Source organism: Caretta caretta, chromosome 8 (genome assembly GCF_965140235.1).
Source record: "Caretta caretta isolate rCarCar2 chromosome 8, rCarCar1.hap1, whole genome shotgun sequence".
Lineage (NCBI taxonomy): Eukaryota > Metazoa > Chordata > Testudines > Cheloniidae > Caretta > Caretta caretta.
In genome coordinates, this window is record NC_134213.1 from 103,335,235 (window position 1) to 103,362,322 (window position 27,088).

The 27,088-nt window shown below is 46.5% G+C and overlaps 1 protein-coding gene across 4 annotated transcripts in view; it reads left to right on the forward strand.

Moving 5' to 3' along the window:
- MOB3C (MOB kinase activator 3C) overlaps positions 1–26,556 on the forward strand; it is a 54,365-nt gene extending 27,809 nt beyond the window's left edge. For 3 of the 4 annotated variants that reach the window (XM_075131867.1, XM_048862659.2, XM_075131868.1), the window contains 2 exons: positions 5,239–5,441; positions 23,048–26,556. In XM_075131867.1, coding sequence (XP_074987968.1) covers positions 5,239–5,441; positions 23,048–23,077 — 233 coding nt within the window. In that variant the 3' untranslated portion in view covers positions 23,078–26,556. The remainder of the gene's footprint in view (positions 1–5,238; positions 5,442–23,047) is intronic. The other variant, XM_048862661.2, reaches the window with a different exon arrangement.
- The last annotated feature ends 532 nt before the right edge of the window (positions 26,557–27,088 follow it).

Genomic DNA, 27,088 nt, shown 5'->3' on the forward strand with positions numbered 1-27,088 from the left:
CCTTCACAACAGCCCCTTGCTGAGTCCCTGGTAGTGTTATGAACAGCATCTCAGAAGCCCCTCTGGAGAGCAGAGGGGTTTCCCAGTGGCAATGCTGAAAACACACACTCATTAAAAGTCACTGACTGTGATGGATCCTCTTTATTAAGGGGAGCGTTGCTGGCTGATGCTTCATCATTTTCCAGCCTCATCTTACTCTGCTGGGGCCGTGATGTTCTGCCTTCCTTCTCTATGCAGTAACAGCAGCTCCATCTCCAGGTGAGCTGCTGATCTCAAATATTTAGGGTTTTTACTCGATCCAATCAAGAGCTTGATCCAAAGCCTGCTGAAGTCAGTGGAAGACTCCAGCAGCCTGCAGTGGGCTTTGGATCAGGCCCAAAGAGAGCCCCAGTTAACCTAGACCCTCCAGGCTGCGGGGAAACTGAACAAGCTGCTTGCTTGCTTTGCTATTATAGAGGGCAAAATTGCTCATCCCATGGAATCACCTCACAGCCTTGTCCCCCAACAGACAGGCAGAGGGGCCCTGTCTTGACAGTTAAAGATGCAGGACAAAGAGAACAGACTCCTAGCAACACATACAGATTGCTAGCCTGGGGCAGGACCTGGCCCTAGCCACATCTTCCCTTTAAAGAACTAAAGATGGAAACTAATGCCTTTGATCTGGCTCCTTAACCACCAAATGAATAATGGGCCAGATCCTGATACCTTCACTGAGTTGTTTTTTTGACTCTGACCAGATCCTGTTGTCCCCAGTGCAAGGTTTGTATTATTGTGAAATAGACCTCGAGGTTTGGTTTGGTTTCCTTAGAGGCAGAATTTCATATATCTCAGCTACATTATTAGCGCCTCAGTCTCCAGGCAAAATCGGGGCCTCACTGTGCTAGGGACTGTACAAACACATAGTGAGGGACAGTCCCTGCCCCAAAGATCTTACACGCTCAGTAAGGCAGGATTCTTAGCCCCGTTTTACAGCTGGGGGAATGGAAAGATGAAGGGACCTGCTGCTGTTTACACACAGTCTGTGACCGAGCCAGGAACAGAACCCAAAGCTCTGGAGTTCCCATCCGGGACCTTAACCACAGGCCAGTCCTATTATCCTCTACAGTCAATTTAACCCTTTACTGTCCACACGATAGGTTCGTTTTCTCAGTTAGGTATTCATGGTTCACCCTCCTTCCACGAAAGCAATAAAAGACTTGATGCAAAATCCTAACCGCACCTTTTCTTATTGATAATCAGCTGTGGAAATCCTGTCTCATAGCAAAAGGGTAAAAAACAAACAACAAACCAGAGGGCTGAGTGTGTTTTAGTTGAAGAAAACAGAGCAGAATTTAGCCTGGTATCTGTGAAAATCGGGTGTAATTCCATTAAACCCAGCGGAGTCTCTCCCACATAAGTGAAAGCAGAATCTGGTCGTTGGATCTATAAATAACATGAAATCTATGCAGCTTTTTAAATCAATGTATGCGAAGGGGAACCCCTGATGTGTTGTGCTTTGTCATCATGTTTCCAATAGTTTTCAGAGCTTAGGGGTAACTATGTTTTTGGAAACAGGCTGTAGTCTGCGTCTCTCCTCTTAAGTACATCTCGGATTTAGCCCAGTGGTGGCATTGGCCGCACTCTGAGTTTTGGCCTTTGAAGTGCTGACTTTTGTGAATGGAGGATTATGGAAACATCTTTTGTCTTTTTTTAAATCTCTCTTGCTGAAGAACCCAGCAGTTGCCCAGGAGGAGAGCAAGCAGTCAGTGCTGCTTGAAAACAGAGCTTAAGAATTCCTTTATGAAGAACTTGCCTAATGCTCTATCAAGTCTTAGGAAACTGCTTAAAAAAAGAGAACAGTGATTTTAGTGTGGAAAGAGATGTACAAGTGGCTGTCACAGACCCCAGCGCCTGTAATAGCTACAGTGAAGCAGAGATTATTGTGAGCAGACCTGGTTAAAACTCAAGATTTCCATTTCATGGGACATTTTGCCATTTCAAAATTTGTTTTCATTCCCCAACAAATATTTTCACAACTTCCCACCAAACAGAATTTTTGAAAAATTCCAGTTGGGGGAAAATGTCTATCCATGTCCTCCTCTTCCGAGACTTGCGATGGTATCTTTGAGGGAGGCAGACACTTGTCAGGTGGGAACAAGGCTGAGATCAGCCAACCTGCTTTACCACCACCTGGTAAACATTTAGCAACTACCAAGCTAGGCTGGATTTGACCCGGAATCCTGTAGGTGAAATTCACTAGGTCCCCTGAGCCTCTGAGAGGAGGTTGAGTTGTAGGTCAGAGAGAAAGTGTAGATCTGGATTTACAAAACACCTCCTCTAATCTTCAGATGGAGCCAAATTTTTCAGCTGGTCCCTATTTAACACTGCCTAGTCCCATTTCCTCTATCTAGCACTCTTTGGCTGCGAAAGCCGGTCAAAACGAAACCCAGACCAAACCCCCTTGAACTCTGCATCCAGGTCCAAACTTCATGGCTTGGGCCTACCGTGGTCATTGGACTCACCGAGATCCAGCCCTGACACTTTTCCCATGGTTAAATAGTAGTGCTTTATGCACTAATACACAGAGCGCAGCTGGACTGTGGTGAACGTGGCTGTAATTAACACATGCTCGCTCATCTTCATCGGCGCGCCAGGGGTTCATCGGAAAATCATCAGAAGAAGCTGCATTGTGCAGATGCAACTCCGCTGAGATGTCTTTAAATGCTAATCTGTGCGTCATTAGGCTGGGCAGCTTCAGTGATTAAACAGCCTCTTCCTACGTTTCCAGGGAGGCATGACTTCAAAGGGGGGGGACCCAGCATAGCCCACTTGAAAGCATGGTGCAGAAAACCAATGCATGGCTGCTGACGCTTCCTCAGCTAGTCTTTGAAAGTGGTGCCTAATAGTGAACGGAGGTGAAAGAGCTCCGTTAATGGGGCTCTGATGCATATATCTTATAAAGCCTGGTTAGACAGATCAATGTTTGGTATGGAGCTTGTTTTCAGACATGGCTAAATATACATAATAAGGAGAGGGGGCTGTGGCTGGAACTGGAATGGCTTTAGTTGTACCGCCCATCTGCAAACCTGCCACCTTGAGATTTCCATTCTGCGAAGCAGCTGCTGCTCCAGATCCTCTTCTCCGTGTTCCCATGTAACTTCCATTGAAACTGGCAAAGGCCTGGCAAAATCTGACAGACTAAACGTAGCACCAGAATCCAGGAACTTCTGTGGCATAAATCCACGACGGCCACTGACTTGCTGGCTCGGCTCGGACAAGTTTTTAAGGTTTTTAAGGTTTTTAGGTTTTGAGGTTTTGAGGTTTTTAAGGTCAGGCTTGACAAAGCCCTGGCTGGGATGATTTAACTGGGAATTGGTCCTGCTTTGAGCAGGGGGTTGGACTAGATGACCTTCTGGGGTCCCTTCCAACCCTTATATTCTATGATTCTATGATTCTAAGTTTAGATGAATCTTCTCTGAGCTTGAGTCTAGCTGTGTCTCTGCAGGCTTGTATGGTGGGGGAAGTGGGATGCTTTCTCCCAGCCCACTGTGCATGGGCAGCCAGACTCCTGGAGTTAGCACCCCATCCGGGCAAGGTGCATTTGGGAGGAATAGCTGGATAGGGCACCTGCCGGTGTTCGCAGGTGTTATATCTCCATCAAGGAAACATAAGAACAGTGTCTGTATGCCCGTGGAGGCATTATTATTTGTATTCCCCTGGCACCTAGAGGCCCCAGCTGAGATCAGGGCCCCATTGTGCTGCACGGACATCTATGCTGCAGCTGGGAGCGTGCTGCTCAGCGCAGGTAGACAGACATGCACGAGCTCGGCTCAAGCTAGCATGCTAAAAAGAGCCACGTAGCCAGGGTAGCGTGGGTGGTGGCTTGAGCTAATCACCTGAGTACAAACCTGCCTGGAACCTCTGCGTGCGTATTCGGGTGGCTAGCCTGAACCACTCCTGTGCTACCCCGGACTATACTGCAATTTGGTTATGCTAGCTTGAGCAGCGCTAGCGTGTGTCTGTGTACCCGCGCTGCGAAGCGTGCTCCCGGCTGCAGGGGAGACACAGCCCCTGACCGAAAGAGCTAATAATGTAAATAGTCAAAAGACAGGCGTGTTTTCAATTTTTGGTGATAAGGTGGCCGTGCAACAAAATATTGTCATTTTAAAGCATTCAACCAGCTTTAATAATGCATGCCCGTGTCACAGGAATTTGGGAGGGTTCATTAGCTAATGTCTATTAAGAGCTTTGATGGTTGTTATTGTTACTGATAATTATTTGTAGCACCTGTGGGGTCCGATCAGGGCTCAAGGTTCCATTGTGCTAGATATCGTGCACCCCTTCTGTGAAAAGACAGCCACCGGGCTAAAGAAATTACAGGCTAAGCCCCCGATCCTGCAAACACTTAAGCGCATGCTTAACTTTATGCCCAATGGGTAGAGCTGGCGGAATTATTTTAACTGAAAAGTTTTTCCACTGGAAAACGTGGCTTTGCCAAGATTGGAATTTTCTGCCGGAAAGGTGTTGATTGGATGAAATTTCCCCAGTTGGGAGAATCAAAACAAAAACCTGCATTTTGAATGGCCACCGCTTCAAAACTAAACCAAAACATTTCACGTTGACATTTTGTAAAATTTTTGTTTGCGTCTGAAATGTGGTAATTTCCCATGTTGATCTTTCCAATTAAAAACACTTTTTTGGTCTTTTTTCACGTAGCAAAATTTTTGGCTTCTTTGACATTTAATTCTCAATGAGAATGGACAGTCATTTCAAAACTTCCCAGAAAATATTCTGTTTCTTGAACAGTTCTGAACTGTGATCCAGATCCAAAACCCACTGCAGCTCTTTCCAGTGACTTTAGTGGAGATACTCACAGTGCATAAAACTAGACCCTGTTCTTGTAAAGAGAAAAGGAGTACTCGTGAGCTTATGCTCAGATAAATTTGTTAGTCTCTAAGGTGCCACAAGTACTCCTTTTCTCTTTGCGAATACAGACTAACACGGCTGCTACTCTGAAACCTGTTCTTGTAAAGACTCACAAACGTGCTTAATGGTAAGATGAGAGACAACAGTTGGACACTACAAGCAGATGGGAGAAGTGCCAGGAAACAGTAAAATGATGATCGTCAGTGTAATAAATAGTGAGGTGGAATCCTCCATATTGTTACAGTGATGATGTACCAAGCCTTTTAAATGTTACTTGTTTGGAAATTGTCAAATGCTTAAATGCTGAAAATGGCTTTTGCTTCTGCCTTGCAGGAGTCCCCTTCCCCAAGAATTTCCAGCAGGTGTGTACCAAGATCCTCACCCGCCTTTTCCGAGTCTTCGTCCATGTCTACATCCATCACTTCGATAGTATCATCAGCATGGGTGCCGAGGCCCATGTCAACACCTGCTACAAGCACTTTTACTACTTCAGCAGAGAGTTCAGCCTCATTGACCACCGGGAGCTGGAGCCTTTGGTAAGAAGTTGCCTACTTCACGTGGGGGTGAAATTCACCTCTCTGCAGAGAGAGAACACAAGACCTGTTCCCCACCAAAGTCCTTGTCCTCATCTTAATGGCCCTTTGCCATTGAACCCTGCCCTTCGTTCCCATTCTGTTATTTTCACATTGACGTACTGCCAGCAGTATCTGCCTTGATCACCCTCTTCTCCACTCTTTCCCACGAGCACCTCCATGCTTTCTCCCTTATGCTTAGGAAGAACTCCCCATCAAAATTCACAAAACCACCACCTGATCTTCTTTTTAAGTCATTCCTTAAACCCTGCCTCTGCCACAGCACCCAGAAATACCTCGTGGTATCGGTTGGGCTGTTGACCACGTGGCCACTGAGACCACCCTGGCTCCTAATATGTGCAAACACACCTCTCTGTACTGTTGCCTTGCCCTCGCCCACGCTTGCATGTCTTTATTCACCTGTTGTCTATTTCTAAGCTTGTGAGCCCTCCTGGGACAGGGTCTCTGATTGTACTATGCCTCATTTAACAGGGCCCTGATCCCTGGCTGGGGTCCTTACGTGCTATCACAATAATAATTTAGGTCAGCCCGCCTGGTTGGATTCCATCCATGGTGACGGAAAGATGAGTGCAAAGCACTTATGAAGAAAAAAATCAAATGTGCAGCTACAAAATGGGGAATAAATGGTTAGGTAGTAGTATTGTCAGAAAGGATCTGGGGGTTACAGTGGATCAGAAATTGAATATGAATCAACAGTGTGATGAAGTTGCAAAAAATGGCTGATGTGTATCATTCTGATGTGGTCCTGCTTTGAGCAGGGGGTTGGACTAGATGATCTCCTGAGGTCCTTTCCATCCCTGACATTCTATGATTCTAGGGTATATTAGTGGGCGTGTTGCATGTATGGCACTGAAGGTAATTGTCCTGCTCTACTCAGCACTGGTGAGACCTCAGCTGCAGGACTGTGTCCAATTCTGGGCGCCACACTCTAGGAAAGATGTGGACGACTTGGAGAGAGTCCACAGGAGAGCAACCGAAATCATCAGCGGGTTAGAAAACCTGAGATCTATGAGGAAAGGTTAGAAAACCTGGGCATGTTGCTTCTTGTGGAAAGAAGACTGATGGGGGACCTGATGAAAGTCTTCAGATATGTTAAGAGCCGATATAAGGAGGTCAATTGTTTTCTATGTCCACTGAAGGTAGGACAAGAAGTAATGGGCTTAATCTGCAGCAAGAGAGATTTAGGTTGGATATTAGGAAAAATCTTTCTAATTCTAAGGGGAGGTAAGCTGTGGAACAGGCTTCCAAGGGAGATGGTGGAATCCCCATCACTGGAGATTTTTAAGTACACCTGTCAGGGATGGTCTAGCTTTCTTTGGTCCTGCCGTAGTGCAGGGCACCAGACTTGATGACCTCTTGGAGTCCCTTCCAGCCTGACGCGTCTATGATTTTGTGGCTGCAGAGAATTGTGATGACATGAAGGGTCATTTGAATGGAGAGGGCTTTACATGAGCACAGAGTTCCTCCTTCGCAGATCTGATTGCAGGGTCTATATCCATGCCTTTAACTCCACTGTCCTCCCCCATTGCCCGGCTGCGAGAGACATTATTTCCTGACCCGATCAGGGTTCCTCCTCCCTTTGAGCACTGTACACTCTGTGTAGTGCCACATGGCTGACACAGGGGAGTTACGGAAAATCTAGAAGTTTTGGGGTCTGCTGGAAGTTTGGGAAGAAACCTATCCAGGTGCCTAATTAATTATCCTGCCTCATCACTTTGATTCTGACTCAGGTTATGATAGCTCAGCTGGCCAAAGAGCACTCAGGTTCATATGACGTACCTATCAATAGTTTAAGATGAACTAATTCTGATCTAATGGCCTGGAGCCCTGGCAAGTAGCACCTCATCCTGATTAGCTCCTCTTCCTAATGATGCTAATCATGATAAACTTGTTCGGTATTGATGAGCTGCGGCTCAATAACTATTCCGTCCCATTGTGGTTCTTGCTGGATTGATTCCCAGCTACTCAAAAACGTGAGTGTCACATGGTTGGAATGGGAGGTTGAAGATGCTAAAAGGTTTTCAAAGCAGATAGCTTATTTGCCAGAAGGGGTGACTGATGGGTTCCACTGAGGCCACGAGGAACTGAGCTGCTTGGTGCGATGATGCCAGTGGTTATCTGAAGGGCAACAGGCCGCATTAATCCTTGGTGTAACTTCATCTTCCTTGGCTCTTGGTGCATCTCTAAATTGGCGTCTAACAGACCCAACCATTCGTGATAGCTTGCGTGCTCAGCAGATGGCTTGCTCTGTGGGTGACCACCTGGGGGCTAAGGGAATGGCTAAGTGTTAGGTCAAATACTCTGACTCAGTGATTCAAACCCCAGCAAGGTAACTTCTTCTGAGTCGGAGAAAGTAAGTCCTGGGGTCGTGGGGTGCATAGACCCCAGGCTGCCATGACCACGAAGGGGTTAACAGGTAGACCAGCTCTCTCAGCTAAGCACAGACTCCTTCAGCAGAAGAGCGACCGCAAGTCAAACTTCCAGAGAAAGAGAATCAGAAACTGAGTCTGGAAGAGGGTTACAGGAGCGGTGGACCAGGAAGCACCAAGGGATTGCGAGGAGCCAGTCCCTGCTGCTTAATGAAGGGTCCCTTGGATCCCAGAGGACTGAGCAGGCCTTGCTGGGGTCTCCTACCATCTACTAGCAAAAGGATCTGGAGCCAAGGGGTCTGGAGTCTATGGGGGCTGCGATTATTGCTTCTTTGCTAGGGTTCACTGCCCCTCAAGGGGAGAGGCTATAGATGACTCAGCTGGACTCCTAAGAGGAAGCCACCCTGCACAGAGCCAAACGACTGATGGTGGAGGGAGAGAAACTGAGGCAGTTGCCATGGCATCACGCACAGCTGCGAGAGGGCGCTGACTGCGAAAGGCACCCAGGACCCCTGTACAATTCGTTCACTTTCAGAAGTGATGGAAAATCAAGGTCCCATCTGCTTTGTGCAGTCCATAAATAGCTCAGGGCACTTCTCCTGTGAGCAGGGGGATTTGCTCTGAGTTCCTTCTCCAAAACTGCCCTCCCCTTGACCATGTGCTGGCTGGCCGCCGCTCTAGTCTGCCCCAGAGATGGCTGAATTTTGCCAGAATGGTGTGGAGAAGGCCAAATCACTCAGTAAGATCTAGCTAGTAGTTTTTGTAAAGTGCTTTTCTCTGCTATACACGTGAAAAATATGGCTTATTAGTGCAGCCAAGACTCCAACCGGATCCCATGGGCTGGAGGTAGTAGCTGAGTGCCCCTCCCCCCCAAAAAACAGCCCCCCTCTGGCTGAGACAGCAGGAGCTGTGCTAAGCTTGTCTTATCTGGGAGCTGCTCTTTTCCGCCTCTGGCCCCAAACACTATTAAAGACCAGGAAGCTGAAGAGGATGAGAGGGAAAAGAATGTTGCTATAATAAACCACTTCCCCCTCCCTAATGCGCTTTCCTTTAAGACACAATAAGTGGAAGTTTCAGTGCTAACATCCTTGCACCCTTTCAATAAGTCCCGGGTCTTTGTTTATTTGATAGGGTTTTTTTTGCTGGCTGTGTCCCGGTGTGAATTGTAAGAATGAGAAAATAATATTTTGCACCTAAATCGCCCCTTTCAGCAAAGGAACTTAATGCACTTTAGCAAGATGAATGAACTTATCTTGCTTTTCAGAAGGGGTAAACTGAGGCAGAGGTAGACTAAGTGACTTGCTTGAGGTTAAACTGCAAGTCAGTGGCAGGGCCTGGAACAGAACTTTCAGGGTCCCACTCTACCCACTAGTCTACAATGCCCCTGCTCCACACAGGAGACCATTAGTCGTCTGGTCTGATTCGTATAACAGAGGGCAGATTCTTACCCCTAGCCATGGTGATATGGATTTTTTTCATGTGCCCTTTCATGAAATTCGTATCTAGATATTTGTTGTTGCTCATTTGGAATATACACCTATGACAACTTCCTCCAATCCTCCAAAGCAATGGGCCGATTTGTGCCTTGACTTGTGCCTTGTGTTTCAGGTCATGGACTCAGTCAGCCCTTTTCATTGGCGAATTGGGGAATGTAAGATATGCAGAGAGCAGCTGCATCAGAGAGCTTCTATCTCTCCTCCTGCTCTCTCAGCCAAACTCCCTTTCTGTCATAGAATATCAGGGTTGGAAGGGACCTCAGGAGGTCATCTAGTCCAACCCCCTGCTCAAAGCAGGGCCAATCCCCAATTTTTGCCCCAGATCCCTAAATGGCCCTCTCAGGGATTTAACTCACAACCCTGGGTTTAACAAGCCAATGCTCAAACCACTGAGCTATACTGCCCTCTCCTTAGCCACCTGTTCCTCTTAGCGGGTGGAAGCATGGTGTAGTGGCTATAACAGAGCCTGGGAGTCTGGAGAAGTGGCGCTTTATTCTTGGCTCTGCTGCTCACTCGCTTGTGTGACTCACACAACCTCCCCAGAGTTCACTTTCTGTAGCTAGGAAGCGGGGAGGATCTATCTAGTTCTAGTGCTTATCTCATCCCCCCACTTGTCATAGTATCTGAGTGCCTGGCGGTCCTTAAGGTGGCTGTTGTCACCGCACTCCTGTGAGTCAGGGCAGTGTTATCCCCATTGCACAGAAGGGGAACTGAGGCCCAGTCACCCAGGCACTCTGGAGGAGCAGGGAATTGAACCTGGAGCTCTGAAGTTGCAGGTGAGCATCCTCACCACCGGAGCTGCCTTCTCTGCAGTAGTGCAGTGAATTGGCATGTCACACGCACCAATACCCTCCAGTGGATGAAATCAGAATGACTCAGCTGACCTATATGGCAGATCACTCCTGTACTTTGACAGAGTAGGAGGGTGTAAGTTCTGTTCCTGCTGTTGAAGTTTTGAATGGCCCCAGCATGCTACATAACGACAAACTGTGGCATTCACCGTTGACCAGGGATTGGTTTCAATGCTTCCCTACCTCCATAGAGTGCATTGAAAGCCTCAAATACTCGAGAAGTGCCAAGTCTTATCTTATTGCTGGCCAGCAGGACCCTTGGCTAAGCATTGCTGCAGTGATCTGTAGGACACATTAACTAAGCCCAGCCACCAGAGAGGATTTGGCTAATTCTGAGAGGCAGGGGAGCCTAGCACAGAGCTTCTCCAACTTTTCCCTAGTGTGAACCAACTTGTCATAGAGTCTGTCTCCGGGGCACCTCCTTCCCTGCTCTGGGCTCTGCCTCCCATCCTGCTCACAATCCTATAATGTCCCTGGGCAAGGGCCTGTCTCTGTTATAGTCGTAGATCCCAAGGCCAGAAGAGACCATTGTGATTTTCTCATCTGGCCCCCTATAAAACACAGGCCAGAGACCTTCCCCAAACTAATACATGTTAGTTTATACCATGCCTAGCACAACAGGAGAGAAAGGATGATCCAGTGATTAGGGACAAGCTTAGGTTTTGGGAAATCTGGGTTTCCACCACCCTGTGTGGCCTTTGGCAAGTCACCTAGCCTCTCTGTGCCTCTGTACAATGGAGAAAACAGCACTGCCCTACCTCCCGGGGGTTCCGTGAGGATAAATGGGGTAAAGACTGTGACGTACTTCGAGATCCATGGTTGAAAAGCACTATATAAGATCTAGGCATTCGTATTATACTGGGGCCTGGACCTGTAGATGCTACTGTAAGGCAAATAAAACCTGTCAGTCTAAGGTAATCTGCTCCCCATCACTGCAGCATCTGAGTGCTTCATAAACCTGTCGGCACCACACCACTGTGCGGGAGGAAGTGTTGTTAACTCATCATACAGAGGAGGGAAGGCAGGGCCTTGGGGCGGAATGTGGGCAAGGCCACGGCCTGGGTTAGGGGTGGCTTAGCCTCCCCTGGCCTTCGATACCTGCCGCCCATGGCTGAGTGATATTTGGAAAGTGCTGAGCACCATTTAGCTGCCTTGTTATGGGATGTAGCAGCTGGAAATGAGAGGGAGGAGCCAGCACCCTGGGATGAGCCACTGGCAAATGTCCCGCAGGCAACAGATCAGGAACCTCTGCTTTAGAAAAATGATCACTGGCGTTCAGGAAGAAGGAGCTTGTGATTTCTAATCCTGACTCACTGCTTGGCCTTGGGGAAAATGAGTCTAATAACTTCTCTACCTCCTGGGGCATAGTCCCAAAATCTGGCCCCATCAAACTCTGTGGTTTTGAGAAGGAGCCGGATTCATCCCTGTATGCTTACACAGTGCTAAGCAATATTAATTGGTTACATCTCTTGGCCCAAGACCGGCTCAAGAAATGTGGGTCTTCAGAAACATTTGTTTTCCTGGGGCAAGTGAAGTCGGGTCGTAGGGATGGGAAATGACATTGGCCAAGCTCTGGATTATTAATTAGCAAGGCACTGCTGTGGGGATATTCTGAGTGTAATGGATGTCTTTTGGCACCAAGATGTGTTACACTGTGCATGAGGGGGAAGGGGGCGGCGATCACAATAGGGATGGAATTACAGGTAGTGACACAAAGCTGAAGTGAAAATGCAGCTCAGAGGGCAGAGGAAAGCGCGGGACCAAATACAGGAAGATTGGGCAATTTAGGACAAGAGAATGAACGGAGAGGCTGTTGATGTATGGATGAAAAGTCATGTAAACTATTCAGAGAGAGGCTGGTCTTAATCAAACCTCCAATTTTGCAAGTGGAATTTTGCAGATGCAAATAATTGCAGATATAATTGACGCAACTTAATGTCAAACCACTTAATTGGTCCAACTAACTGGGTATTTTGACACCAAAGTGACTTAAACTGTGGGGCAAAATTGTGTCAGCGGTCATTTGCATTTGCTGTTTTCTGGTAGAGACATGGATGCCACCAGAGGAGATGCCACCATTGTGTAGGAAGGATTGTGTAGTTTCTAGGGTAGTAGATCATGACTGCGGTATTGTGGGCACTTGGGAACTGGACTGCATCTTACAGGCTCGTTTCATGTAAGTTAACAAACAGCCTCTCAAGTGATAATGACAGGTTTCAGAGTAGCAGCCATGTTAGTCTGTATCCGCAAAAAGAAAAGGAGGACTTGTGGCACCTTAGAGACTAACAAATTTATTAGAGCATAAGCTTTTGTGAGCTACAGCTCACTTCATCGGATGCATGCAGTGGAAAATACAGTGGGGAGATTTATATACACAGAGAACATGAAACAATGGGTTTTACCATACACACTGTAAGGAGAGGTTTCAGAGTAACAGCCGTGTTTGTCTGTATTCGCAAAAAGAAAAGGAGTACTTGTGGCACCTTAGAGACTAACCAATTTATTTGAGCATGAGCTTTCGTGAGCTACAGCTCACTTCATCGGATAGTGAGCTGTAGCTCACGAAAGCTCATGCTCAAATAAATTGGTTAGTCTCTAAGGTGCCACAAGTCCTCCTTTTCTTCTTACTGTAAGGAGAGTGATCAGGTAAGGTGAGCTATTACCAGCAGGAGAGCGGGGGCGGGGGACCTTCTGTATGATAATCAAGGTGGGCCATTTCCAGCAGTTGACAAGAACGTCTGAGGAACAGTGGGGGGTTGGGGGCGATAAACATGGGGAATTCCAATTCAGCAGTCTGTCGTTAACTATTTCCCCATGTTTATTTCCCCCCCCCCCCCACTGTTCCTCACACGTTCTTGTCAACTGCTGGAAATGGCCCACCTTGATTATCATACAAAAAGTCTCCCCCCTCCCCCAGCTCTCTTGCTGGTAATAGCTCACCTGACCTGATCACTCTCATTACAGTGTGTATGGTAACACCCATTGTTTCATGTTCTCTATGTATATAAATCTCCCCACTTCATTTTCCACTGAATGCATCCGATGAAGTGAGCTGTAGCTCACAAAAGCTTATGCTCAAATAAATTTGTTAGTCTCTAAGGTGCCACAAGTCCTCCTTTTCATTTTTCAAGTGATAATGACTTTAACTTACTGCTGACCTGGGCGGGATTCATCCTGGTGACCAATGGAAGAAAGGTTTGTATGTCAAGGGTATGATCAGAAGAATTTGTGAAAACCTTTTTGTTTAACTGTTGTTATGGGAAGGTTGTTTTTGTTTTTTTGCAAATAGTCAAAGTTTAAGCAAACTTTTTGAAAAAAAAATCTATAACATCTCCTTTTTAAAGTAAAGGAGTACTTGTGGCACCTTAGAGACTAACCAATTTATTTGAGCATGAGCTTTCGTGAGCCACAGCTCACTGATGAAGTGAGCTGTGGCTCACGAAAGCTCATGCTCAAATAAATTGGTTAGTCTCTAAGGTGCCACAAGTACTCCTTTTCTTTTTGCGAATACAGACTAACACGGCTGTTCCTCTGAAACCTTTTTAAAGTGTAACCCTTCTGCCCATCAGAGTTGGCAGCAACAAGGGCCGGGTTCAATATCTAGGGGTTCCATTCCAATAACACAATGCAAACTGGCTCGAGCCCCCACCCAGTGACCTGGGACAAATATATACCACCCCCGCTGGGCGCCTCCAAGAGGCAATACTTCCCCTCTCGCAAGCACATAGTCTGAGTGTAGCAAAAGCCTTTTAATAACAGAGAGAAACAATGTGGCATTATGTTGGGGAAACACCACCAACAGGATTCATAACACAACCCATGAGCAAAAAAAACCCACCCCAGGCAAATTGGGGCATGCCCTTTTCCCTTTGGTTCTTGAGTCCAGCAACCCCAAATCACCCAAAGTCCCAAAAGTCCAATGCCCCAAAAGTCTCTGTCCCTGGTCAGGGCAGCCCCAGAGTTCGAAAGTTTATCTGCGGAGCTTTACCTCCCAACCTGGGTGGAAATGGGAGGGGGGTAAGAGGCACCTTACATGATCTGAAGCTGACCACCCATAGCGGCGCTCCGCTCCGCCAGCCGCCCCACAAACTCCTTCGCTCCGCTCCGCCAGCCGCCCCACAAACTCCTTCGCTCAGCTGCGCTCCGCTCCACCAGCCGCCCCACGAACTCCTTCGCTCAGCTCCACGGCCCACAAGCAGCTCCTGCCATCCACACACTGCTCTGCGTCGAACTGCTTCACCAGCCGTCCCGCAAACTGCTCCACAATATATCTTCAGGCTCCCCCACTACTTAACACAACACTCAGTGATTTCAGCTCTTAGGTGAATTCAGCTTGTAGTAGGGGAGCCCCAGTGCTGGTGCACTGTCAGCCCAAAGTGAGCTCAGCAGCCTATAACTAGACTTCTAATGAAATCAAAATTAGCTCTGATACTCCACAGTGGAGAGAGGAGGAAGTGCAATTAGCATGTAAGGCCCTCACCAAGGGGCCCATGCCACCAAGTATTAATACTTGTCCCCAGCCTCTCTCCATTCACACAGTTTTGGAACCCATGACCCTTGCCTAGCGAGTGCTACTTAGTTGATGGTGAATCCCTCCATCATAACAAAAGGCCACGTACAGTTCCAAGCACAGTTCCCATAGTCAGGGTAATAACAATTTATTCTTCCTGCCCCAATAACAGAGACACTGGGGATCCCACAGCAGCCAAAGTGACCATTTGGGCAGCTATGGTCTCATTCTAGGCGTGGTGGGTGTGCCTATGCAAATGAGATCGGCCCCTGAAGTTCTTTTCCACAACTTGCCACACCTCACCACCAGATGTCAGGGTGGAGCTCATCCTGACACTGCTTACAAAAGAAAGCCCAAGAAGACATGAGGAAAGTCGGATTGATTGAGACTTGGGCAGGTCAGTCCTGGCAACATGCTGAATGATCCCTTGCCATTTCATCCTTTCTGAGCGTCGTGTATAGGAATTGGGGGGTACCCCTTTAAACAGTTTGGGAACTGATTCCTTGTCTCCTCTTGCAGAAGCCCCCAGATCCTAACATAGCAATTATATATAAAATCTGTAGCTAGGTCTTTGTAAATAAGAAACCCAGTTCTTTGGAACCCCACTCTGTCTCTTTTTCTTGCATTATTCTTGTGTTGAGAGCTGAGATACGACACCGAGCTTACCATCAGGCTTATTGTTTACAGCCAATGCCGTGAAATCACTAGCACAAAACCTGGAGCAAATTGGTCACTAGCATCACCCACCTGTGTTGTTTCCTTGGCTTCTGTCTGTTGCCATTGTGGTTCTTTAGTATTTTCCTCTCTCGGTCTTGCTAAGAAAACGGAGTGAGTGTTTATTGCTGAGAAGTAACAAATTAGTGGCTTGTCTCAAGCTTGTTTCTTAGCTTTAAAAGTGTGTGGGGATGTGCGTGGGGGGTAGGGGGAAGGATAGAACAATTTAGAGATCTGGGAGGCAAAAGTTGAAAACCCCAAAGCCCTTGTGGATGATAAAAAAATTGGATTTGTTTCTAAAGGCTAAGAATATCTGGCATCCCCCATGACGTGGCTCCCATGGGCAAACTGGAGACAACAGGCATAACGGGCAGTGTGGACTTGTAGGCAGAGCAATGGATGGAGAACCTAGGTGTCTGAATCCATTCCTGGCTCTGTTGCTGGGTAACCTCTGGAAAGTCTCGTCACCATCTAAGAATTGCGAAACCTGTTCCATCCCAGAGCACCCTCAAAGAGCAGATTGATGCAGAGAAGCATGCATGTAACTTGAGCTCAGGAGGTGTGGGCTATTTAGTTGTGGGGAGGGTCCTAGTAGAAAGGGGGTCCGGTTTCTAGATACTTTCTTCCTGAAGCTAAGTGAAAAGACATTGACTGACTGTATCCAGCCGTTCTGTAAGCGAGACTTCTGACTTCACTGGGGTTGCACTGGCCTACACTAGGCCTTAACTTTGCCCACGTAGCCCCCCACAGCTGTAACTTGCATCTGGCCTACCACTTGTGAGGCTTCGTACTCTGCAAACCAGTCTTGGAAGGGAGCCCCCATCCTTGAAGGGCTACACAGGCCTTCTGGACACTCCGCATGGCCCATACAAGAGGGCTAGAGGCCATGGCCATCACATCGTAGTTGCTCTGTACCAGCTAGTTCTGTAGTGTCACCTTCCTGCCACCCATACCCATCCAGCTCGCTGCAGACAACCACAGAGTGCTCCTTAGATCTCTAGTAGTCCACGGAGCATAGTCAGAGAGCCACTGACTTCAACTCCAAGAATCCAAGGTGGGCAATTCCCCTGTTGCCCTTTCTCCCTTCAGAGCCCCAGAGTCCTCCTGCTGACAAACTTTCCCAACGCCAACAGAACGCCACTAGCGGTCACCTTCAGCCCCCAACTAAAACCCCTCCAACGCATTATTAAGGATCTACAACCTATCCTAAAGGATGACCCAACACTCTCACAAGTCTTGGGAGACAGGCCAGTCCTTGCCTACAGACAGCCCCGCAACCTGAAGCAAATACTCACCAACAACCACATACCACACAACAGAACCACTAACCCAGGAACTTATCCTTGCAACAAAGCCCGTTGCCAATTGTGCCCACATATCTATTCAGGGGACACCATCACAGGGCCTAATAACATCAGCCACACTATCAGAGGCTCGTTCACCTGCACATCCACCAATGTGATATATGCCATCATGTGCCAGCAATGCCCCTCTGCCATGTACATTGGTCAAACTGGACAGTCTCTACGTAAAAGAATAAATGGACACAAATCAGATGTCAAGAATTATAACATTCATAAACCAGTCGGAGAACACTTCAATCTCTCTGGTCACGCAATCACAGACATGAAGGTCGCTATCTTAAAACAAAAAAACTTCAAATCCAGACTCCAGCGAGAAACTGCTGAATTGGAATTCATTTGCAAATTGGATACTATTAATTTAGGCTTAAATAGAGACTGGGAGTGGCTAAGTCATTATGCAAGGTAGCCTGTTTCCTCTTGTTTTTTCCTACCCCCCCCCCCAGATGTTCTGGTTTAACTTGGATTTAAACTTGGATAGTGGTCAGTTTAGATGAGCTATTACCAGCAGGAGAGTGAGTTTGTGTGTGTATGGGGGTGGGGGGGATGTGAGAAAACCTGGATCTATGCAGGAAATAGCCCGACTTGATTATGTAAAGAGTTGTCACTTTGGATGGGCTAGCACCAGCAGGAGAGTGAATTTGTGTGGGGGGGTGGAGGGTGAGAAAACCTGGATTTGTGCTGGAAATGGCCCACCTGTTGATCACTTTAGATAAGCTATTACCAGCAGGACAGTGGGGTGGGAGGAGGTATTGTTTCATATTCTCTGTGTGTATATAAAGTCTGCTGCAGTTTCCACGGTATACATCTGATGAAGTGAGCTGTGGCTCACGAAAGCTCATGCTCAAATAAATTGGTTAGTCTCTAAGGTGCCACAAGTACTCCTTTTCTTTTTCCCAGTGCAGGCAGGGTCTTCAGTCTCCAGGGAGATCTTTGGGGCAGTATCTCTTGGGGACAGCATGAGCAGAATGCATTATGATTCTGTACCGAAAACAAGGCATCAAACCCGAGGCTGTATTTATGGCAGGACTGTGTTCTGTTGAAATGGGAAGTTGGGATTTTCCACCCCCCTCCTCCTGCACCGTTTGTGTGGAAAATGGACAATGTTAATCACCTCGCTGATTTCTGATATGTTTCTGCATATCAACTCCGTCCTCTCCGCTGATAGTTTTTCTGCTACATTAAAAAAAAAAAAAAAAAAGCACTGGGAAAAAAAGACTGAAATTAGATTTTACAGCTCAAGCCTTTATGGATTCTAGTTTCTTATGACCTCCTTGGCAACATCACCAAGGCAACTCTTAAAGGGGCACCGAGAAGCTCTCCTGTTTTGCTCCCCATGTCTTGCTTCAGCGCTATCCTCCTTTCATTCCTGAAACTTTCAGGGTATCTTAAGTTAGATTCAGTTGAGAAATGAAATAAACCACTCTGACCAACCTTTCTCTGGCAGTTTTACAAATTCCTCTCACATACACACCCCGCTGATTGTGAACCAGAGGAAAACCAGAAACTTGCTTTCCTGAGGCAAAATGATTTTGCCGAATTATTGGGCCAGACCCTCAGCTGGTACAAACCTGCGATCGGCTTTGCTCCCGTGAAGTCAGCAGGTGATGCTGATTTCCACCAACCGAGAATCTCGCCCAGCTAATGTAGCTGGCGTTGAGAGACCGATGCACTGCAAGGAAAACATTCCATTTGCCTGAACAGAGCTTGCTTTCTGTAGGGGCCTCTGTCTTGTCCTTTCCCGTGTACAACTCCTGTGGCTAAGGGCCAGTATTTCTATATGAAGGCTGTGAAAAAACCATATTCTGCTTGTTGTTGAGAGGACATATAGGGCAGTCAGGCTACTGGTTTGGGGGACTAAGCCGGTGCTAAGAGTGTGTATGTGCAGCTCTCTTTCTCCCTGCCTAGCGGTTAGACCACGTAAAGAGGTTTGAGTTTGCAACTGCCTCTGAGCTAATTGCCTTGGCTGTTTAGCTGAAGCTGTAAAGGCTCTTATGCTTAGATCCAGAGGTTCTGTGTTGGCCCCGCAAAGAGTCCTTAACTTCTGTTGTGTGCATTTGGAGACCTGATATAAGGGGGCATGCATAATGCAGAGGCAGCGTCTTCCTGGTCCCTACAAACACTGCAGCGTTTACCCTCTTAGGGAAAAATTCCAACTCATTATGCTTTTCTGGAGCTGGCCCTTTAAATATGGCACAAACCCTAACCCTTGTGCAACTGGCAGCCTCTTTGCCTTGCAGCTGGTAAGCATAGAATCATAGAATCATAGAATATCAGGGTTGGAAGGGACCTCAGGAGGTCATCTAGTCCAACCCCCTGCTCAAAGCAGGACCAATCCTCAACGAAACCATCCCAGCCAGGGCTTTGTCAAGCCTGACCTTAAAAACTTCTAAGGAAGGAGATTCCACCACCTCCCTAGGCAACCCATTCCAGTGTTTCACCACCCTCCTAGTGAAAAAGTTTTTCCTAATATCCAACCTAAACCTCCCCCACTGCAACTTGAGACCATTACTCCTTGTCCTGTCCTCTTCTACCTCTGAGAATAGTCTAGAACCATCCTCTCTGGAACCACCTCTCAGGTAGTTGAAAGCAGCTATCAAATCCCCCCTCATTCTTCTCTTCTGCAGACTAAACAATCCCAGTTCCCTCAGCCTCTTCTCATAAGTCATGTGTTCCAGACCCCTAATCATTTTTGTCGCCCTTCGCTGGACTCTTTCCAATTTATCCACATCCTTCTTGTAGTGTGGGGCCCAAAACTGGACACAGTACTCCAGATGAGGCCTCACCAATGTCGAATAGAGGGGGACGATCACGTCCCTCGATCTGCTCGCTATGCCCCTACTTATACATCCCAAAATGCCATTGGCCTTCTTGGCAACAAGGGCACACTGCTGACTCATATCCAGCTTCTCGTCCACTGTCACCCCTAGGTCCTTTTCCGCAGAACTGCTGCCTAGCCATTCGGTCCCTAGTCTGTAGCTGTGCATTGGGTTCTTCCGTCCTAAGTGCAGGACCCTGCACTTATCCTTATTGAACCTCATCAGATTTCTTTTGGCCCAATCCTCCAATTTGTCTAGGTCCCTCTGTCCCATCTGGTGTGTCTTCCCTTTCTGCGAGGAGATGGCACCTTCTCGCACACGTGTGATCTTTTAAACATTTTTATTTCTTTAAACAACTCCCCCGGGGTGTGTGGGGGGGTGTATTTCCAAGCTCTCTGCAGGATGCCCATTCAGCCTACCATGGAAATAGCTATTTAATTATAAATAGCTAGATTAGCCAGCTGCCTCCCCACTCCACCATGTGTTAGCTAGTCATGGTACTTTTTATTTTTTCTTAAAGCCCCAGCTCCTGGAATCATGTGATTATGTGAGGTTTCAGAGTAGCAGCCGTGTTAGTCTGTATCCGCAAAAAGAACAGGAGGACTTGTGGCACCTTAGAGACGAACACATTTATTTGGGCATAAGCTTAGGTTTCTAGCCCTCACAGTTGTGAAGAAAAAATTGAAAACATGACTTCTAAAGGCTCAAAAGGCAAATAAAAACCCCAGTATTATTTTTTAAGAATCTCATGACTTGTAAGACAATCTCATCATTTGGCGGGGGGGTGGGCTGACTCATGACTTTTGTACCACAGGGGTTGGCCACACTGAGGCACTGCAACACAGATGGTACATAAATCACACACTGATCTTCCTGCCGTAATATTTAGCAGCACGGAGTGACACTGTCCCTGTGGAATTGAGTGAGTTTCAAAAAGTAGCCTCGGGTTCCACACTTGCCCCTCAGTCCCTCTCTCAGTCCTTGTGTTTTTTACAATCACACTTTTTCCTTTTTAATGTATTTTCCCTCCCCTCTTGTTGTATGATAGCCAATTTCTTTTGTTGTTGGCCTATCTGACTGTACAGGGGAAACTGAAACGGATTTATTGGTAAAATGGAAGAAATAAAGTATCTTTTTCTCTAATCTTTCAGCTATACTAATGTTAGGAAAAAGAAAAGGAGGACTTGTGGCACCTTAGAGACTCACCAATTTATCTGAGCATAAGCTTTCGTGAGCTACAGCTCACTTCATCGGATCCGATGAAGTGGGCTGTAGCTCACGAAAGCTTATGCTCAAATAAATTGGTTAGTCTCTAAGGTGCCACAAGTCCTCCTTTTCTTTTTGCGAATACAGACTAACTCGGCTGTTACTCTGAAACTAATCTTAGGCTTTCTCTATAATTTGGCTTTTTTTTTTTTTTTTTTTGGCGTTGACACGGCCCCTTTAAGGATGAATTGAGAGCCTTAATTCTGAGAATGTGTTCACGTCTGTGATTATTAAATACCATTCTTAAATGATAATTTAATGTCTTTGTGTGTGCCCACCATATAAATAACCTTTCTTCTTCTAGCTTAGTAATGACCCTATTCTAATGAGAATAGACCTCTAGCAAGTAATTAGCTCTCCATGCTCAGCATTTATTTCCTAAAAGAGGCATCTCTGCATACTGATTTTACTTTTCCCCCAAGTAATTTATTTTGCAGAGCTAATTAGCAGCCCAGCTAAGAGTTCTGTCTTAGCAGTGGTACGCTCTTGGGCTTCTTCTTAAAGAAGGCAAATCATTAGCTTGATAAATATGTGTTTTATGATCGTTTTAACGACTGGATTTGGTCATGAGACAAAGCTGCTTATTCCCTCCTTAGGTATCTAGTTGTGTCCAGTCCTCTGTCCCAGCCGTCAAACCCTTTTCCTTCCCCCAGGGAGTTGGGACCAGAACTACCCCCCCAGCTCCTGGAAATGCTCCCACCAAATCTGAATGAGCAGCCCTGTCCTATCTGCTCACAGCCCTGTCCTATCTGCTCCCAGCCCTCAATCCTCCATTCACAGGTGTCATCCACACTCCAAGGGTTAGAAGATCAATGCCCATTTGCTTATAAAAGTTCACCCATCCATAACTGAGATTAAACGACTGTGTGTATAGGACCTAGACAAAAACAATGCATCACAATGCAACAATGCTTTGGAAGCAGCAGCCACGGTTAACAGTAGTTCACATTTCTAACGATCCCAAAAGAACCTCCAGCACCACGGCAGTCCAGTTGCTTCTGAGGTGGAGTATAGTAGCCAACCAGTGCACAGGGCCCATCCAGTTCTGATTAAAGTCAATGGAAACACTCTTGTTGACTTCAACTGGAGTTGGATCATGCCCTCCATGAGCTACACCAAAGTGGAGGGAAAGGAAAGTGTTGGATACGGACAGCAGGTCAAACCCCTTCTCTTATGGAAAAGTGTTATGGGATCTTCAGTGCCTGCTGATCTAGACAGTGTTTGAGGTATCATCCAAGGGACTCTCCGTGTGAACTGCATGCTCCTGTCTAAACATTTCCACTCCAGCTGGTCTGGAAGGCATCGACCCCCTTGTAAGACAGACTCAGCACTGGGTACAGCTGGTCTCGAAGGGCTTGATCCAAAGCCCATTGACATCCATGAAAAGATTCTCATTGACTTTGGTGGACTTTAGATCAGGGCTTATGCTGTTTGGAGCAGGGGCTTGGTTATTTGTTCAGCATATCCTGCACATCATGAACAACTGCAAGGCTAGAAAGATCCTAAACATTACAGCTGTGATTCAGTGATGCAATTAAGCTTCCCCTAGCTAGGACCGTGCTTAGTTAGGGGACTGAAGTGCTTTGCTAACTATGTTAAGGTGGTAATCAGAAATTCTTAGTACACTGCCATGGGTGCAAGTCTCAGGGAGTACAAGAAATTAGGGGTCATTGTTCTCTTTTTAGGGCCAGATTCTGACAGCCTTTCTCATGCTGAGAAGCACTGTAATCCACAGGTAAGAAAGGTGAGGCGAAAGGCGTTATTTAAAGGGAGGAAGGGTATGAGAATGCAGCAAAAACAACCAGAACTGTGCAGACTGAGATTTTTTTCCTCCTCAGAACTCTTTTATTTCAAAACCGAGTAAGGTGATTTGGTGAATAAATAAATCAGAAATAGGAGCCAGGAGAAGCCCAAACGAACTTGTCGGAATGGGGTTTGTTTTGCAAGCTGGCTTTAGTTGTTCTCTCCTTGAAACATAGTCCCATTGGCAAGCCAGAGGGACCAGGATCAGTATGATCCTCTGATGAAAAAATGCCCGTGAGACAGCATGGGAGCGTGGTGTCAGTTTCCCCATGGCGCGTCGTCATTGCGGAACTGCCAAGCTGGCTGAAATTCCACCTTGATAAAACACATTGTTTTGTCTGTTCTTTTTTTTCCACACAGAAAGAAATGACAGAGAGAATTTGCCACTGAGGTGATGTCTGACGAGAAGTCTGTCCGTCTCCCCTGGAGCCCACTTGCAATGGGATGGAAATGCAGAATGCTGGACAATCTGACTCCGAGCTCTTGCTGTGGAGAGAACAGTGTTTATATGATCCCAGTCTCTGTTACGTGGATACTTTATTTTTAGAAACCATTGGCCAGAACCGGGATAGGACAAGTGTGTGTGTGTGTGAGGGGTGGTTTAAATACATACCCACAGATTTCATTCTCATCCCCGTGAGCCCTAATCACCTGCTTCTTTATTCCCCCTCAATCCCATCCCCTACACACCTGCTGTGTCCTAAATTATGTGGTTCTCCTTTAATTATGGCACTGATGGCTGGAGGGTGAAATCCCTAGCTAAATGCTCCAGTGATTACATCTGCTCACTAGATTGTGACCCTATTTTAATGACAATAGACCTCTAAGCAAGTAGTTATTTTGAGGGTGGGGACAAGGAAGGGGTTTGGATAAGGCAGGGGTTCAGATAGGGTTTTGGATAACCAAGAGTTTACTATACCAGGATTCTGGCCGCCCCGTGTGCAGGTATGTGAAGAAAGCTCCTCTTGCACCATTGCACACCTGTGCACTAGCAGCCAGGACACAGACACTGGGAAGGAGTTGACTAGCTCGCTTTAGAAACGTTCCTAAAAACGTAGAGAAGCACATGGGAAAAAGCACCAAGAATCACATTCGCCCTGCACTGCCCCCCCGGCTTCAGCCAGGCAAAGGGGAGCTGCAGAGCAGGGGCGTACATAATGACTAGCACCAAGAGAACTGATTTCCTCTGTGATCTCCAAAGGTCAAATGGAGGTGCTCATTATCTGAATACAGAGCCGGGGGTCTAATCCCAGTTCTCGTGGATTCCTTTAGTTGGGCTGTGGATCTTGTGCTTAATGAAAACTTCCAGGACTCTGTTTGACATTCCAGTGAAGTCAGTAGAGTTACACCAGGGATGAATTACACCCACGCTCATCCTGGTCTGTCCGGTGATGGGTCACTGAGAGCTCTTCCTTCCAAACCCGGAAGGTTGGCTACAAATACAACTGTGTAACAGTAGGGAAGGCGAAGGGGATTGTGGGAACCGGAGTCAATCTGACTAGAGCTGGTCAAAACTGACGGTTGAAACAGTTTTGCACCGAACAATGGCTTGTTCCTCAAAATGGAAATTTCCATGGGATTGATTTCTCCCCCACTTCCTCCCCCAGTATCCAAAAACTGAAACACTTTGGCCAAATCCCCCCATATCTTCAGTTTTGAATTGAAGAGTTTTCAGTTTGTTGGCTCTTTAATCTAGCAGAGGTGTAACAAGATCCAACGGCTGGAAGTTGATGTTGGACATGTTCAGACTGGAAAGAAAGCATATATTTTTAACGGTGAGCATCATTAGCCATTGGACCGGCTTACTAAGGGTTGCAGTTGGTTCTACATCACTAGCAATTCTAAATCAAGATTGGTTGTCTTCCTAAAAGATCTGCTCTGGTTCAAACAGGAATTATTTCAGGGACGTTCTCTGGTCTGTGTTATACAGAAAGTCAGACTAGCTGATCACAGTGGTCCTTTCTGGCCTCTATTTGGGGGGTGGGTTGTTGGTTTGTTTTGTTTTTTAAAAAAAAAAACAAAACTTTTAAAGGAAAATGGAGATGAAAACAGGATTTTTCATGGGAACAAAAACTGTCCCCACTAGTTCTGGCTCTGTTTTGGGGGTTCAGAATCCGTGAGTCTGGGGGTTGAGCAGAGCCCCAAAACTCACTCAAAACTGCTGAGTTTTTCATTCCATTTTGACGTGAAACCATATGAAGCTGCGAGTCCTCCTGCAGCACCTAAAGTAAGCCCCAGCTCCCTCAAAACCAGGCCTGCTTTCCCCAGAAAGCTTTACAAATCTCTGGTAAGCCAGGGCTGCATTTCAAGGGTCTGATGCTGCGAGATGAGCATCCCCAGGCCAATCTGTGATGTCTGTGAGCATTGAGGGCTGACCCACCTCGTGTTCAGGCTCCAAGTCTTTATCAAAACTCCAACAACCAGGCAGCTGCAGGTGATGGCAAGATTTGCGTGAAGTTTCACACTGCTCTTATCTAGGAGTTTACAGTCCAGTAGCTTCTGGTTTCAGGGCCAAATTCACTGCGGGGGCAACTCCACTGAACTCGCTGAAGGTGGCCCTTTTTGGGTAAAGGATCGTTAATGTGTTTACAGTTGCAATAAAATATCGCACCACCATCCCCATCCCTACATTTTCAGGGCCATGCAATTCCCACGGACTTCATGTGGTTAAAACCCCATGCAGCACTTTTAAACATAGTCATTACAGTCATGCAGCTCCCTTCTTCCACACTAATCAACCCACCAGTTGCTGCCTCCCCACAGGGACCATTTTTTCAAGGAGCAATATTTCCCCTCTTGTCCCTCAGTGAAGATAACTTCATCAGTCTGAGCTATTCTAAATGGGTCTTGGAGCATCAGGTACAGATGGCCTTGGTGACAGATGCATTCCAATCCGGCCAGTGTCATTTTTGCAGGTATTGTCATGGTTTCTTCTCCCTTTGTGTATATAAATAAACCCTTCCCTTGAAATGCTCTATGAAGGACTTAGGGCAAAAATGAAGGACAAAGGATTTACAGAAAGGAACAAAGCAGTGTGGCACTGAATGATGAGTCATCTTCCAGTTACTGCTTCTGGAAGGCTAACAGCAAGCAGGTTTCCCCATGTTGCGGGGGGGATATTTCACCAGAGAAATATGGGTTCTGTGTTGTTTCTAACTCTCTGGGAATGTTCCATCAGAGGAATGTTCTTTGCTTTGGAGACGCTCGTTGCATGACAAGTAGCGCATGTCGTGATACAAAGTGAAGGTGGGAAATCATAATGGGAAAAACCATCAATATTTTCGGACAAGCTCTCTCAGCTTTGAAATCCTCAGACACTGCTACTGGATGTGGTCTCCTTATCAGAATCAGATCTTGCACCTTGGAGGATCTTACCATTTAAACTCAGATGGGCTGGTAAAATCACACGTTAGAAATTCCCCATATCATGCTTGTAATACCTACTAACGAGTGCTGTGTTACACTGGCCTTTGGGCAAGAGGTGAAGTGGTTTCTTGGGTTTTTTTGTTTGTTATATATTGAATGATCTGAGCCACAGTATAGTTCAGTTTGTGTCTTCCGGCCTTTCTCTGTAGAGGTTTTATACATTACATGGCATCAATATTTATAGCGTGTGCTGCACTGGTTTTTTGCTTATGAAACTGAAATGTTAAAGCCAGTATTCAAGTGCACCGGCAGATTTGTGTGGTCAAAGCACTTACTTTATTTTTTAAATCTTGTATACCAGATGTGTATTTTTTACATAGAAACAAGAAAGAAAAAAGGAGCACAAAGGGGGGGAAAGTGCCACTCCAATATTTTATGCGTAAAATAACTGATAAAATGCTAAATGTTCTCATTTTGTTACGAATTAAAGAAACATGAACAAACTGGTGTTTTCCAATTTTCACTGGTTAACTTGTAGTAGTAGGGTTATCAGAAACTGGGATAATTCTAACAATGGACCTGATCCAGAGGACCCGACTCCCACTGATTTCAGTGAACCTGGCAACTCTCTGGGTCAGAAAAGCGGTATGGTAAAAAAGACTCCCAAACCACGGCTGATAATCGGCTTGGAGTATAACTGATGGAAAATTAGTGCACGATGCAAACAAATCACATGAGGGACTGTCTGAGAAAGGGAAAATTAAGGCTCCAGTCCTGCAAATGCTTAGGTACATGCTCAATTTTAAGCATGTGAGTAATCCCGTTGTTCTCAGGGGAACTACTCATGTGGTTAGTTACTCATGTGCATAAGCTTTTACAAAGTTGCAGATTGGGAACCTCACCTGTTTTGATTTTGATGCGAGTTTAACCAGGGTAAGGGTTTCTGGCCCGATGTATTATTTAAAATGAATGTAAGAGACAAGGCTGGATCTGGATTTCAGTTACCTCAGTGTAAATCCAGAGCAACTCGTTGGC